This window comes from Apiospora marii, assembly GCF_038362585.1.
Source record: "Apiospora marii strain CBS 49790 chromosome Unknown utg000015l_segment0_segment0, whole genome shotgun sequence".
Taxonomy (NCBI): domain Eukaryota; kingdom Fungi; phylum Ascomycota; class Sordariomycetes; order Amphisphaeriales; family Apiosporaceae; genus Apiospora; species Apiospora marii.
Window position 1 is genome coordinate 242,454 of NW_027117386.1, and position 12,574 is coordinate 255,027.

At 58.7% G+C, this 12,574-nt stretch overlaps 4 protein-coding genes across 4 annotated transcripts; 2 read left to right on the forward strand and 2 right to left on the reverse strand.

Moving 5' to 3' along the window:
• Window positions 1–522: 522 nt before the first annotated feature.
• Window positions 523–2,097, forward strand: PG985_016415 (uncharacterized protein; the record flags this gene model as incomplete). The annotated part of the gene is made up of 1 exon (XM_066836181.1): window positions 523–2,097. One exon carries the CDS (start codon window positions 523–525, stop codon window positions 2,095–2,097), a length of 1,575 nt encoding a protein of 524 aa, XP_066675932.1.
• A 122-nt stretch (window positions 2,098–2,219) lies between these two features.
• PG985_016416 (chitooligosaccharide oxidase) lies at window positions 2,220–3,846 on the reverse strand (the record flags this gene model as incomplete). Its single annotated transcript, XM_066836182.1, has 3 exons — window positions 2,220–2,696; window positions 2,759–3,296; window positions 3,380–3,846. The coding sequence occupies 3 exons, from the start codon at window positions 3,844–3,846 to the stop codon at window positions 2,220–2,222; spliced, it is 1,482 nt and encodes a 493-aa protein (XP_066675933.1).
• Window positions 3,847–7,870: 4,024 nt separating this feature from the next.
• PG985_016417 (uncharacterized protein) lies at window positions 7,871–9,619 on the forward strand (the record flags this gene model as incomplete). Its single annotated transcript, XM_066836183.1, has 1 exon — window positions 7,871–9,619. One exon carries the CDS (start codon window positions 7,871–7,873, stop codon window positions 9,617–9,619), a length of 1,749 nt encoding a protein of 582 aa, XP_066675934.1.
• Window positions 9,620–10,433: 814 nt separating this feature from the next.
• On the reverse strand, window positions 10,434–12,377 carry PG985_016418 (uncharacterized protein; the record flags this gene model as incomplete). Its single annotated transcript, XM_066836184.1, has 2 exons — window positions 10,434–11,379; window positions 12,346–12,377. 2 exons carry the CDS (start codon window positions 12,375–12,377, stop codon window positions 10,434–10,436), a joined length of 978 nt encoding a protein of 325 aa, XP_066675935.1.
• Window positions 12,378–12,574: the final 197 nt, after the last annotated feature.

Here is a 12,574-nt window from a genome sequence, read left to right on the forward strand (position 1 = left end):
TGTAGTGCAGGCCCCCAAGAGCAGTCAGTGGGAGTGGGGGAGGGGGAAATGGCAGCCGTCCAAACCCTGTTTTGGCACGTCCTACTACTGCTGACCAAGGGATCAAGGAAGTTGGCAATTATCGCCGTTGGAGATAAAATCAGGACACAACCGGGGATGCGACCTGTTAACCCAAGACCGGCCCCGATGTTGCAGTGACAGCGGCCAATGCGACGTGGTCACAGTTAATGCAGGCAGACAATCCGCCGGCATGGTTCATCCAGCCCCCTGGAATCGGCAGAGGGCGTGCGATGCGCGGGGAAGTCAACATCGGCAGGCAGCGGTATCGTGCGTGTCTCAGTCGTACCATCTGAATTGGTGATAGGATTGATGCTTACTTCTACTTAGAGAGTGCAGAGATAAGCGACATCTACAGTTCAAAGTGCCAGGTCTTTGTTGAACCTCCGCGACGCTGGTCTCCACACTTGATCCCCAGCCCCCAGCTTGTCCCGTCCCGTCGACTCCATGCTAGTTTCAACGACCATGCAGGCCTTGCCGCTAGAGATCATCGATCGCATCGTCCACTTCCTAGCCGGGGGCCAGGTGGATGCTCTCCGCAAGCGAACACCAGAAGAAGACGGCGGCTGGTCGCGCCTAGCGCCCTACGCTGTCCTCTCTCCTCAATTTCTCGAGGCGATTGAGCGTCGTGTCTGGCGGTCTCTGGACATCAGCAACGACCAGCTCGAAGAATGGGCATACCATCTATCCCAGGGGCGACGCCGTCCAGGATACCTGAAGGAATTGAGGTTCCGCGTCGACCTCCCCGCAGTTAAGATGGCAGAAATGGTGAACTACGAGCGGCCGGAGGAAACCGCCGCCACGAGCGAGGAATTCGGCCTGCACGTGCGCCGGCTGTTTGACATGCTGCACCGCCTCGAGCGCCACCAGGGCCGCGGCATACACCTGCACCTCGCCGACGTGGCCCACGAAGCGCCCGACATGACGGGCTACGGAGACAGGTGCTGCTACGACCGCGAGCCCATGACCCGCCACGAGTTCGCACGCATGTGGCACTACGACCGCGCCCGCATCACCCTCCCCGGCGTCGACTCGCTACCCCTACTCGGCTGCGTGCGACGCCTGTCCTTTGGCGAATGGTGCCGGACGCCCGAACCGCGCGTCCAGCTCGAGGTGGCGGCGCGGATGCCCGGTCTTACGGCCGTCGACCTGGTGCTGGATGCCAGCGAGAGGGTGAGCCCGCCGCTGCTCCGCGAGGACCACCGGAGCCTGGCCGAGGCCTTGCGGGTGTACTCGGAGCCGACCAGGAAGGTGGCGCACGCGACGCTGAAGATGCTGCCGCGCGGCGCGTCGGTCGTGCTGCAGTCGGGCCGGCTGGACTTGACCGCCCCGCAGGGGTACGATCTCCTGGGCGCCTCCCTCCGCGTGTGGTCCCAGCGGCTGACCAGCTTCCGCGTGCGCGGCGTCGTGGACGGGTCGCTGTTCTGGCCTCGTCCACAGGAGGAAGCGGCTGGGGCCGAGCCGGAATGGCCCCGCCTGCAGGACTTGGACGTGCGTGCAGAGCGCCACGCGCCGTCCGGGCGGTCGTACTTCGCCCGAAGCGAGCCGGCCTACTCTGCTCCCCAACCCCCCGACTATTCCTTCGAGTCGACCGGGGACGACTCCAACCACGACGAGGAGGGCAGGCGGTTTTCCCGCAGCGTGCCGCGGGAGGAGACCCTGCAGCCCCTGTTCGCGGCCTGGGCGCGGGCGCTGGCGCGCATGCCCTCCCTCCGGACGGCGCGGCTGCGGTTCCGGATCAAGTTCTTCCACGAGGGCGGCGGCGGGACTCGGCAGCGCTGGCACATCATGGAAGACTGGGGGGTCGTCTACGAGGCACCGGGGCACGACGACGGGGGCAAGAACAACAACAACACGGCGTGGTACGGCATGCTGACCTCAGAGGAGAAGCGCTGCCGGCGTCTCGTCTTCCTCAATACGGGGGGCTGGCGGCCGGGGCAGGAGACGATGGACTTGCTGCAGGCCGTCGGGGCTGACAGCTGGCCAGGGTCGGAAATGGCCGTCTTGACGGTGGATCGGGACAAGATTGTCAGGAAGTAAGTCAATAAGTAGTAATGGGGAATCAATTGTTCTACACTGGCAATCTCTCTCACTCTCTCTCTCGTCTCATCACAGTGCTCTTCCACTGTGCAAAATCAAATACGCTCCTCTCCCGCATCCCATCATGCCCCAACAGCCGGCTCGATCGAGGTCGGGTAGTAAAACACCTCCTTCGGGTCGTACTGGGCCTTGAGCTTCTGCAGCCGCGGCAGGTGGGCCCCGTAGTACACCCGCTGCGCCGTGGCGCGGTCGAGGCTCGAGTCGGCGTAGTTGATGTACATGCCCCAGTCCTCCGGCGCGAGCGGCCCCGTCGTCGCGTCCACCCACTTGTCCAGGAAGGGGAACCCGTCCTTGGGGTAGGCGCCAAAGTAGGTGCGGTCGTAGAGCTGTATGAGGAACAGCTTGTCGCGGTGCGCGTACGACGATAAGGAGTGGTCGCCGTTGGTCACGGCCGAGTGCCGGCCGCCGTGCAGGTCGAGCTGGAACCACCACGAGCGCGTGTTCTTGGCGGTCGAGTTGAACCAGTAGTCGGTGAAGGCCTTGCCAACGTCGCCGCTCAGGTCCTTGAGCTCCAGGCTCTTGCTGTAGAAGGTCTCTTGCTGGGGTCGCAGTTAGCCAGTGTCAAAGGCGCTACATACCTACACATATTGGCGTTACTTACCTGAGCATAAGGATGAGTCGGGTCCGTCGGTGCGTTGGCGTAGTGGGCAAAGGCGTCCATCCACGTCGTGTTCACCGCCTGCATGATCTTGAGCGGCGGCGTCGTCGCGTTGAGCAGCGGGGCCAGGGCCTTCTGCAGCCCCGTCACATTGCCGTAGAACAAGCCCTCGAGCTGCGACGAGAAGCCGGACGAGAAGAGGCGCATGTTGAGGTCGGCCGGCATGAGGTCCCGTGCGTACGCCTCGACCCTGGCCAGGTTGGCGAAGCCCGTCGTCAGGTTCCAGCGGAACGGCATGCTGAAGTACGTCACCTCGTCGGGGACGGGGAAGGTGGCGAACTCGTAGGACGCGACGACGCCGAAGTTGGAGCCCGCGCCCCGCAGCGCCCAGAAGAGGTCCGGGTGATCCGTCGCCGAGACGTGGACCAGGCTCGCGTCGGCCAGCACCACGGTCGCGCCCACCATCCAGTCCGTCGCCAGGCCGTACTTGTGCGAGCTCATGCCGAAGCCGCCGTGCAGCGAGTGGCCGCTGACGCCGACGCTGTGGCAGTTCAGGGTCAGTTATGGATCGAAGCAGAATGACTCGGGTGTCACTTGGACCAAAAAAAGGAATAGAAGACCTACCCTGGACAGGTGCCGTGCGAAAAGGCCCGCTTGCCCTGCTTGAACAGCTCCGTGGCGACGTGGCCGAGCCTCGACCCGGACTGGATCGTCGCAATGTTGGTCTTGGTGTCGAGGGTGACGTTGTGCATCCGGTCCAGCTCGATGACGAGGTGGCCGTCCTCGCCGCCGAGGCCGCTCGACGCATAGCTGTGGCCGCCGCCCTTGGGAGTCGCCTTGACGCCAGCCTTGACGGCGCACGACACGGCCGCCTGGATGTGCTCTACCGACGTGGGAACGGCCATGGCCACGGGTATGTAGTGGAGGCGGTCGTTGAAGGGCAGGGCATCTTGGGCCCAGCTGGACGAGTTGCGCTCGTTGACCGGGACGCCCGCGGCAAGCAGGCACTCGTCCAGGGCGGCGACCTTGCTAAGTGCTGCACCATGAACTAGAGGGGCCAGCAGCCCGAGGCACAGGGATGTCTTGTGCATCTTGTGGAATGGGAATGAACACTGAATTGATGATGACCTCTGTGGATAGAAGACATCTTAGAAAACCAACACTTGTGAGGAGTATTTACACGAGTCTTATATCCTTGACCAAGGGAAATGTGGCCCCCACGTATAAGGAACTGCCATTCGTGGGATCTCGGTCAGTTCATCCGGGGAACCTTCACTCACCAGAGCCCAGTCGCGTGGAAGAGCAATCGACCTAATCAGCCGCCAAGACAAGCAAGGCGATCTTGGCGGCAGGGCAATATGCCGATCCAGCTACATTGCCCTGCTAGAGGCGCGGCCGGATGGGCCAACCACGGGTGTGACCCATCTCATTTAGTTCCGTCCCTGTGACTGGCGGCGCCCGATATTGACAGCGCCCTTGATCTTCATTAGAAGGAGCCTCCCTTCTTATAGATCGGCCCAGAATCAGCTGTTCGACGGGGACAGGGTGACCGGGCGGACTGTCGAGACGGCATGGGAAGCCGACGGTGCCCTAGAGCCCATCAAGGGGGATCGTTTCACCGCAGCGTATGCTTCGGGCGATTTTCGAGACCAGAGACATTCGGCACGTGCCGATGGTGTCATTGAAGACTGTCACATACATACATGCTGTATGTACCCCAGATCAGGATCCCCAGAGCATATGTGCATGTGTGTGGCTGGAAAGAGTTACCCGAAGTTCGTGGCCAGCAGCGTCACTTGACACTCGTTCACGACGGGAACAATATGAATCTTCATGACAGGTTCATGACAATGGGCCCATCATCGTGCAATGGAGTTGGAATTGAAGCCCAACACAGAGTGCCAGATCATGTGTTGAAGTCGAATCCGGATGGACATCGCTTCTTGAGTTCCGCAGGTTTGCTCCAGATAGACATGTCACGAGCTGACTGGGTTAGTTGTCCGGGGTCCTGAACGACCACGTGCAAGAGCCAGGAACCATGAGCATGGGTGCCACAGGGTGCCGGCCCCAATGTGAAACGGGAAAAAGGAATTCATCACTGGGAACAATTCTTCCTGCAATGCATGGTATCTCGAGCAATGGGTTTTCGGATCTCCTGTCGAACTGAACCATTAGGCTATTAACAATTGGACAGTGAGCGACTTAGACTGGGGAGTCGAATCCTTGGCCCCGCCTCGTTTCCACTCTCGACGGGAGGATGCTCCGAGAGTTCCCCATTGGGCAGACGGAAGGAGGTCTGCAAGGCACGCTTTCGCAGTGTCCGTTGATCGGCAGTCTGGTAGGTTCAAGATCGGCGGCCGCGGTTGAGCCAGAGCTCTTGCACCATCTGCGTGCAATGTAATGGCGCAATCTCTCGCAATCCCCCGTAAACTTCACGATGTCGGCTGGTGATTGAGATTTCCATCAAGTACCCAATGTGATCGGTTTGCCAGATCCATTGACAGAAGCCCAGGTCTTCCGTGGCTAGGCTTCTGCGACGGGTTCCCGCGCTACGGCATCTTTGGCAACCCAGGTCACGGCCTGGACCGGTCTCTCCCAGCGACGGGGCTCTCCATCTGACTGGATAGGCCCACGTCGATGGCCGGAGTTACCTCGCCATGGCCGACTATTACACGTCCTCCTTCACGACGTTCGAGCAGCCCATAAACCCGAACTCATTTTGCATGACCCGGTCGGAGTGCAGGTCGACACGTCCAAAGTGGTGATTCTGGCGCGCGACCCGGCAACGGCCTGGCCTGGCGTGGCGGCGGCTTGCCCCAAGATTGAGTATGGCAGCATCGCGGAGCTCGAGGAGGGGTTGAGTCGTGTTGTTTGGGTCAAGTCAAGAAAGGGCTTATATTGCCCATGTATCACCAGAGAGAGCTCTTATAAATAAGGCAGTAGGGAGAGCTGGTTATTGCGTTGGGGGCCAGGAGAGAGACGGAAGCAAAACATGGCGCCGTCCTGAAACCTTGGGATTGACAGGGAGAGCCGCCTACTACATACAGTCGGGGTAACAGTCCATGTAGACGACAAGTCTCATGGATTCCACGATGCAACTTTTATAAGCCCGACAGATTGAATGTACGCATATGGTTTGAACTTCGTCTCGGCGGGGATGTTGTGGTAGATATCTGTACTTCCACGTTTTGTGAGCTGGTACTGGAGAAGCACATGCCTCTCAATTGTCGGATTGAGGGGTTGTCTTTAGTGACCCCTTTGTCCAGGCGGGATATACCCAATCTTTCCACGGTCGCATCAATGGCCAAAAGATATATGCGCATAGCTACATATTGCTTGCTAGATATTATTGTTTGGCTTTTCGCTGAGCTGATTGTGCGTGATAGGTAGATGCGATCTACTGAGCTGAAGCTGTGTGTGTGTTCATGTTCATGATGCGGCTGTCTAGGAGAATCAATTCCTGTCATTGATTTGGTCTGTTCTAAAAAGCAAGACATTTACCCCGCGGCATAGTACGGAATAATTAAGAAAAAGAGCAAAAAAAAAAAATTGAAGGTATTGACTGCGGCCAGTGTGGATCGAACTAGAGTCTTGTTAGCTAACAGGCTCTTGATACACATTGTAAGCAATGGGTTGCTTACCACACGACCTCCAGATAGGCTGATGAAGTTTAATCTTCAGTCTGGCGCTCTCCCAACTGAGCTATGTCCGCTGACGTTGAGGGAAAGACGCGCTACGGTAGTATCTATTTGGAGCAGGACTGACTGAGAGCAGCATGTGGTGCAGTGAGCAGTTTGATTCGCTCGGTTGGGCTGGTCGGCGTCAAGGTGCATTACTCGAGTTCTACAACTACTGCTAATCGAAGTGGCTACTTTAAATGTCCAATAAACAACACGGATCAAGCACTGCTTGCGCTAGAGGCAGTGACAGCTTTGCTGTTCTATTGGTATGTCTCTATCCCAATTCCGAAAGCAAGCTGTCAACCTCCTGGCACAGATTAACAAGATGCTTTCGAACCTGTGAGAATCCCTCCTTGAATTGAGACATGACCTTGTTGACCTCTAGTATGTAACAGGTTCCTCTCCTAGAGCGAGCGCCGCACGTGGCTGCATCGACCAATTCCAAGAAACAAGAAACGAGCCTCGTACGGCCGTAGTTGCGCCACACTTTGATTAATGACGGAGCACCAAATGCGAGGTGTTACCAACAGAGAACCAGCAAACCGGGAGAATACATGCGGCAGCTGATGGAGATTTCATCATCGGCAGGACCTGACGCAATCCAGCGCCAAGAAACAGGAAACCGTTGCTGCTAGGAGGCGGCTGAAAATCGTTGGGACTAAGATTCAATCGGTTACCGGCAAGACGGCAACGAGAACAAAGTAAAAGGCAGCTAGGGAGTAGGAAAGCACAGCCACTCTAAGATCTGAGAGGCACGGACATGCCTCCGCGATGACCGATGGTTCTTCTGTCCCTCTGCCCTGATTCTGGATTCTGGGGTTGAGCAAAGTGGGTTCTGACATCAATCATCCACCCCGCCGCAGCCCATGACGCGCCTTTGCCTGCGCACCAGCCACGGAGACTTTCCACGGGCATGGCTGTTTGACAGGGAGACAGGCGAGACAGGCACCACCAGGACAGAGACAGGAGTTGGCACCTGTGTCCCGCCGAAAACCTACAAGTGGCTGACTGGCATGCCGCGCATGGGATTTACCAAAAGTTGGGGCCAAATTCTCCGACTGTGACGTTCCTCCCCAAGACCCATTACGTAGCCCGCTAGCGACGATCCAGCCCTTCCGGCACTCCTTTCCCGCTTGCCTGCCCTGTTTCAGGCCCGAGCCTGATGTCACTGAGGCCGGACGAGGAACCGTCTCTGCACGCTTGCGAACTGCTGTTAGTTGTTGGGTTCGGGCCTGGAAGAGTCTCTTTTGGATTGGGAATTGTTATATATAGCCTGGCCCCCTTCTCAGTTCTTGGGGATTAATACATCATCATTATCAACTTATACCCCAATAACAACAATAACACTCACACTTGACTACTACCTAAAGTCAATTATACCCTAACGCATTACCACCTTAACACATAACTCATCTACATCACCAAATCATTCAATATGGGTCTCGGCACTAAGATCAAGGAAGCCATGCACGGCGACAAGGAGACTACTTCGCAGCAGTCCCCCACCACCAGCAGCAGCCACAACAAGACTCCGGGCTCTTTCCCCGCCGACGATGTCCCTCGCACATCCACAGTTCCCGCTGGCTCCGCGGGTGAGCCCCGGACAGAGAAGATGCACGGCAGGAAGTCCCCCGACTACACCTACGGCTCTGGCAAGGACAGCTCCTTAACGGGGGCTGGCACCACCGGTACCAGCGGCAGCCACGGTGGTCTGAGCCAACATCCCACATCGGGCATGACTGGCGCCAACACCACCGGCACGCACGGCCACAACAAGCTCACCAAGGACGCGCCCTACGATCAGTACGGATCTTCCACGAGCGGAGCCCACGGTACCCACGGCACGCACGGCACTTCTGGCGCGCCGGAAGGCACCCACGGCACCCACAACAGCCGAGTTGCCAACGCTGCTGACCCCCGAATTGACTCGGATCGCGACCACCGTGCTGCCCCCGGCTCTTATGCTGCTCCCGGCATGACCAGCCCCAGCCACGGTACTTCTGGTATGAGCGGCAGCCACGGCACCGATCCCACCATGGCTGGTGCCAACACCGGCATGACCGGAAGCCACGGCTCTGGCTCGCACGATCTCAGAAAGGGACCGGTTGGCATGACTGGCACCCACACCGGCAACCACACCGGCAACCACAACGGTACCCCCGGCATGGTGACTGGCGCCACCGGTAGCCACGACAACCGCGTCAACACTGGATCCGGCATGACTGGCTCCCACCACGGTACCACTAGTGGCATGACTGGTTCTACCCACGGCACTGGTATGACTGGTTCCACCCACGGCACCACCGGCATGACAGGCGGTTCCAACAACAACATGATGCGCGACCACAAGGTCAGCGAGTACGACGCCCCCACCAACAGCAGCGGCCGCGGCCAGGCCGGTCTCGCCGGTGCCGCCGGCGGTGTCGCCGCCTCGGAGCTGGCCAACCGCCACCACAAGGACGACATGCACGCCTACAACACCCCCGGCGCCGGCGCCTCCTCCACCGACCGCGGCCTCAACACCGCGGACCGCTGGCACAACTCGGCGCCCCACGGCGCTGGTGCCGACCCCACCATGATGGGCGGCAACAACAACATGAACACTATGGGCGGCGCTCACTCCGGCATGACGGGCGGCAACGGCATGATGGAGGGCACCACGTCGCGCGGCGTCAACGACCCCTCTATGAGCAGCGGTAACAACCCCTCGCTGATGGGCACCACCCACATGAACCCCACGGGCACCTCGGGCCACGGCGGCCACCACGGCTCCATGGGCAACAACAACACCAGCATGCTGGACCCCCACAACGAGACCAACCGCACCACCTACGGCACCGACAACAGCGGTTTCACAGGTGTCGGCGCCCACCACAGCCACCACGGCCACCGCAGCAACAGCAACGGCATGGCCAGCGGCCCGGCTCCCCACCTGTCTGGCGGCGGCATGCCTGCTGACGAGTACGCCGCGGGCTCTCCCCACCAGTCCGGCATGACCGGCGGTTCCCACGGCAGCATTCCCAACCAGTCTGGCATGAACAGCGGCATCAACAGCGGCATCAACAACCAGCACATGGGCACCACCGGCAACGTCAGCCCCATGAACAACGCTTCCCCCACCACATGGGATCTGGCAACAGCCCCGTCAACCCCTCTTCCCACCACAACAACGGTGGAGCCATGAGCGGCATGGGCGGCATGGCCAACAGCCTGCCTGGTATGGGCGACGGCCACCACGGCCCCGGCCACGCCGGCGCCAAGGTCCTGCACCGCTGCGACCACTGCGGCAACGACAACGACATCTCCAAGTACTTCTCCAAGGAGGCTGCCTACCGCATGTCTTAGGCGTGTCAAGTCGTGAAACAAACTGGAAATTGACGAATCTATGAGAGAAGACAAGACTTATGATACCACCACACTTGTAACTTAATAGTACTGTACACTAGCTGCTTAAAGCAATTTAATAACCATTTCAAATAACTGCCTAGTGTCCATATGAAGCGACCATTGATTGTGATGTTCACCAATCGCATTCTATTCTCAGCATGCACTGGCAAGATTTGTATACAAGCGGTCTGGGCCTTATGTCCACTGACCTCGTGGGCAATTCTTGTCTGGGGTCTTGCAGAACGTGTGCCAAGTAAAAGAAAGATCCATGATCATCAGCTTCCCTTGCCGAAAGCCAGCATCGTCAAACATTAGACTAAAAAGTGGCATGACCATATCAATTTCCACTGATCGTGGTAATGGCAAATGCCGTGAGTCCTTCAATCTCTAGTTGGGATGCAAAACTCGAGCTGCGAGCGTCTTTCCCACCTCAATTGGCACCAGCATCCTTCCCACACGTCGTGACCACACAGCAGCACACATAGGCGCGAAGAAGAGTATCATGTAGTTGGTGGGGTATCATTGTTATTTGGCTTAAAAGTATCTCAGTAGATAGTAAACATGTCTCGTAAAAAATTCCAATCCGGCGATATAGTCATCGCATCGCCCTATTACACATATTGCTGTGCCATTTCCGGGGCGCCGCCGCCGCGGGATCGCCCCCTCCCACTATTATTACTTTTGTTGTTCTTTCGCATGCTTCTCCGGTAGTACAGCTCCCACTGCCCCGGCCAGGCCCTGGCGCCGGCGGCGGCGTCGTCATCGTCCTCCTCGCGGGAGAAGCGCAGCTGGTTCCGCTGGTCGACCTCGACGCAGGCGCGCACAAACAGGGCAAAGTGCGTCACCGTGGCCATGACGAACATGGCCAGCAGCGCCTGCAGGCCGGGCACGTAGAACCCTTCGCGGTAGAGGCCCAGGTTGGAGGCGAAGTGGAAGTTGCTGTTGCAGTGCCCCCTTAACAAAACCTCGAAGTCGGCGCTGCCCGTCGCCACGCCGCCGTCGGCCGCCGCCACCGCCGCCGCCACCGAGTTGCAGTCCCGCCGCGTGTCCAGCACGTCGCTGTAGACGGACGAGCTCAGGTAGATGGCCAGCGCGCACGTGAGCCAGAAGCAGAGGTGGCCCCCGACGTGCGCGCCCGGGTGCAGGCCGCGGCGCACCGACTCCGCGGACCCGAAATGCGAGCGCACGCAGTAGGTCAGCAGCTCGGCCGTGTTCCAGAGCAGGGCGGCGATGGTGATGGGCAGCGACCAGAGCCCGACGCCGTCGGCGAGCCCGCCGTGGACGGCGAACAGGCAGGAGAGCACCAGGATTACGATGGACCAGGTCATCGAGAGCAGCGTCAGGATGCGCTTGATGGTGTGCCAGCGGGGGTCGAAGGGGGGCAGGCGGCGCTGGTCGCGAAGGGGCAGCGGGGGCAGCGCCGCGGAGGCGACGTGGGACGTCGTCGGTCGCTCCGAGGGGTCGTCATTGTGGATGATGATGTGGCGGTGGCTGCTGTCGTCGACAAAGTTGTTGCTGTAGTATGGTTCATACGGGGGCGTGAGGATGCTTCGCGGACTGTAAGGTTGTTGTGATGTTGGCTGGTGTTGTTGGAAATAGCGAGGGCGACCTTCTTCAGCGGTCGGATTGTCGGAGTTTGGGGGGCAGTTTGGGGGGTGGAGACCCCACTGTAGCTGCTGCACCTGCACCTGTCGTAGTGGGTGTGGGTGTGGAAGAGGCGTCCTGGCCGACTTTGATATCGCGGCCGAAATCTTCGACCTGCGAGAACTCTCGGACTTCTTTACTTCCTCCCTTTCCCAACCTGATCTTTGGTGCCATTGATTCGGTAAGGGATTGCCAGCCCATATCTTGTTGAAGGGCCTGGCACGTTGCTGTCTCTTTTTTCCACCTTCCCTCTCTTGGTCCCCTCTCTGTCTCTGGACTACTTAGTAGTTTTGATGGGCGGCGATAGTGTGGTCAAGTTGTGGTAGCTGCGGTCGGCGTGGTGCAAGTCGCACGGTCAAGCACCCTTCAGAGAAAGGGAACTACATCTAGAGAATGAGATCTCGGGGAAGCGAAAGAAAAAAAGAGAGGAGCGGCGCGGGAAGGCAGATGGGATTAAATGTACCACGATCAACCGTTGTTTTCCTGGGCCAACGTACGAGTGCGTTTGAGGAGAAATTGAACCCAAGAGAAGTCGAGAACTTAGGGAAGAATTGGCAGTCCTTCGCCCTCAGTCATAGGCGTCAAAGCCAAGTAGCCAAGACCACGGCCAAGCATTCGCTTGCTCACCAAAAGTCTCGGCAGGCGAGCCCTCTCTTTCTCTGCGGCGGTTCCTCTTTTCCCATCTCAACTCTCACGCGCGTTTGTCCTGTCTGCCAAGACGAGAAAACGAGCAAAAAAACAAAACCGACGCTGTGCTGCACCAAGAGAAAAAAAGCGGTGCATCTATACCTACGTGCATATCATGACTTTAGCTTCATATGCAACCCGGTGATTTCGGGCTGACAAGTCAATCTAACGACGACGACGACTGCACCTTACCTTACTCCAACAAACCGCCAAGTACCTAACATACTAACGCAGCAGGGCCCAGACCATCCAGCAAACCAACCGGCTCACTCCGCCTGCGCAAATGGGCTGTGTGTGTGTGAAGTCGGATCGAATCTATCAATAACTTCTCAAGCAACCAAGCCGCTTCAAACGAGGCCGGGCCTTGGTTTTCTGGACAGGCCGCCCATGCCCTTGCAGATCCCATTCCCCGACCGTCCAT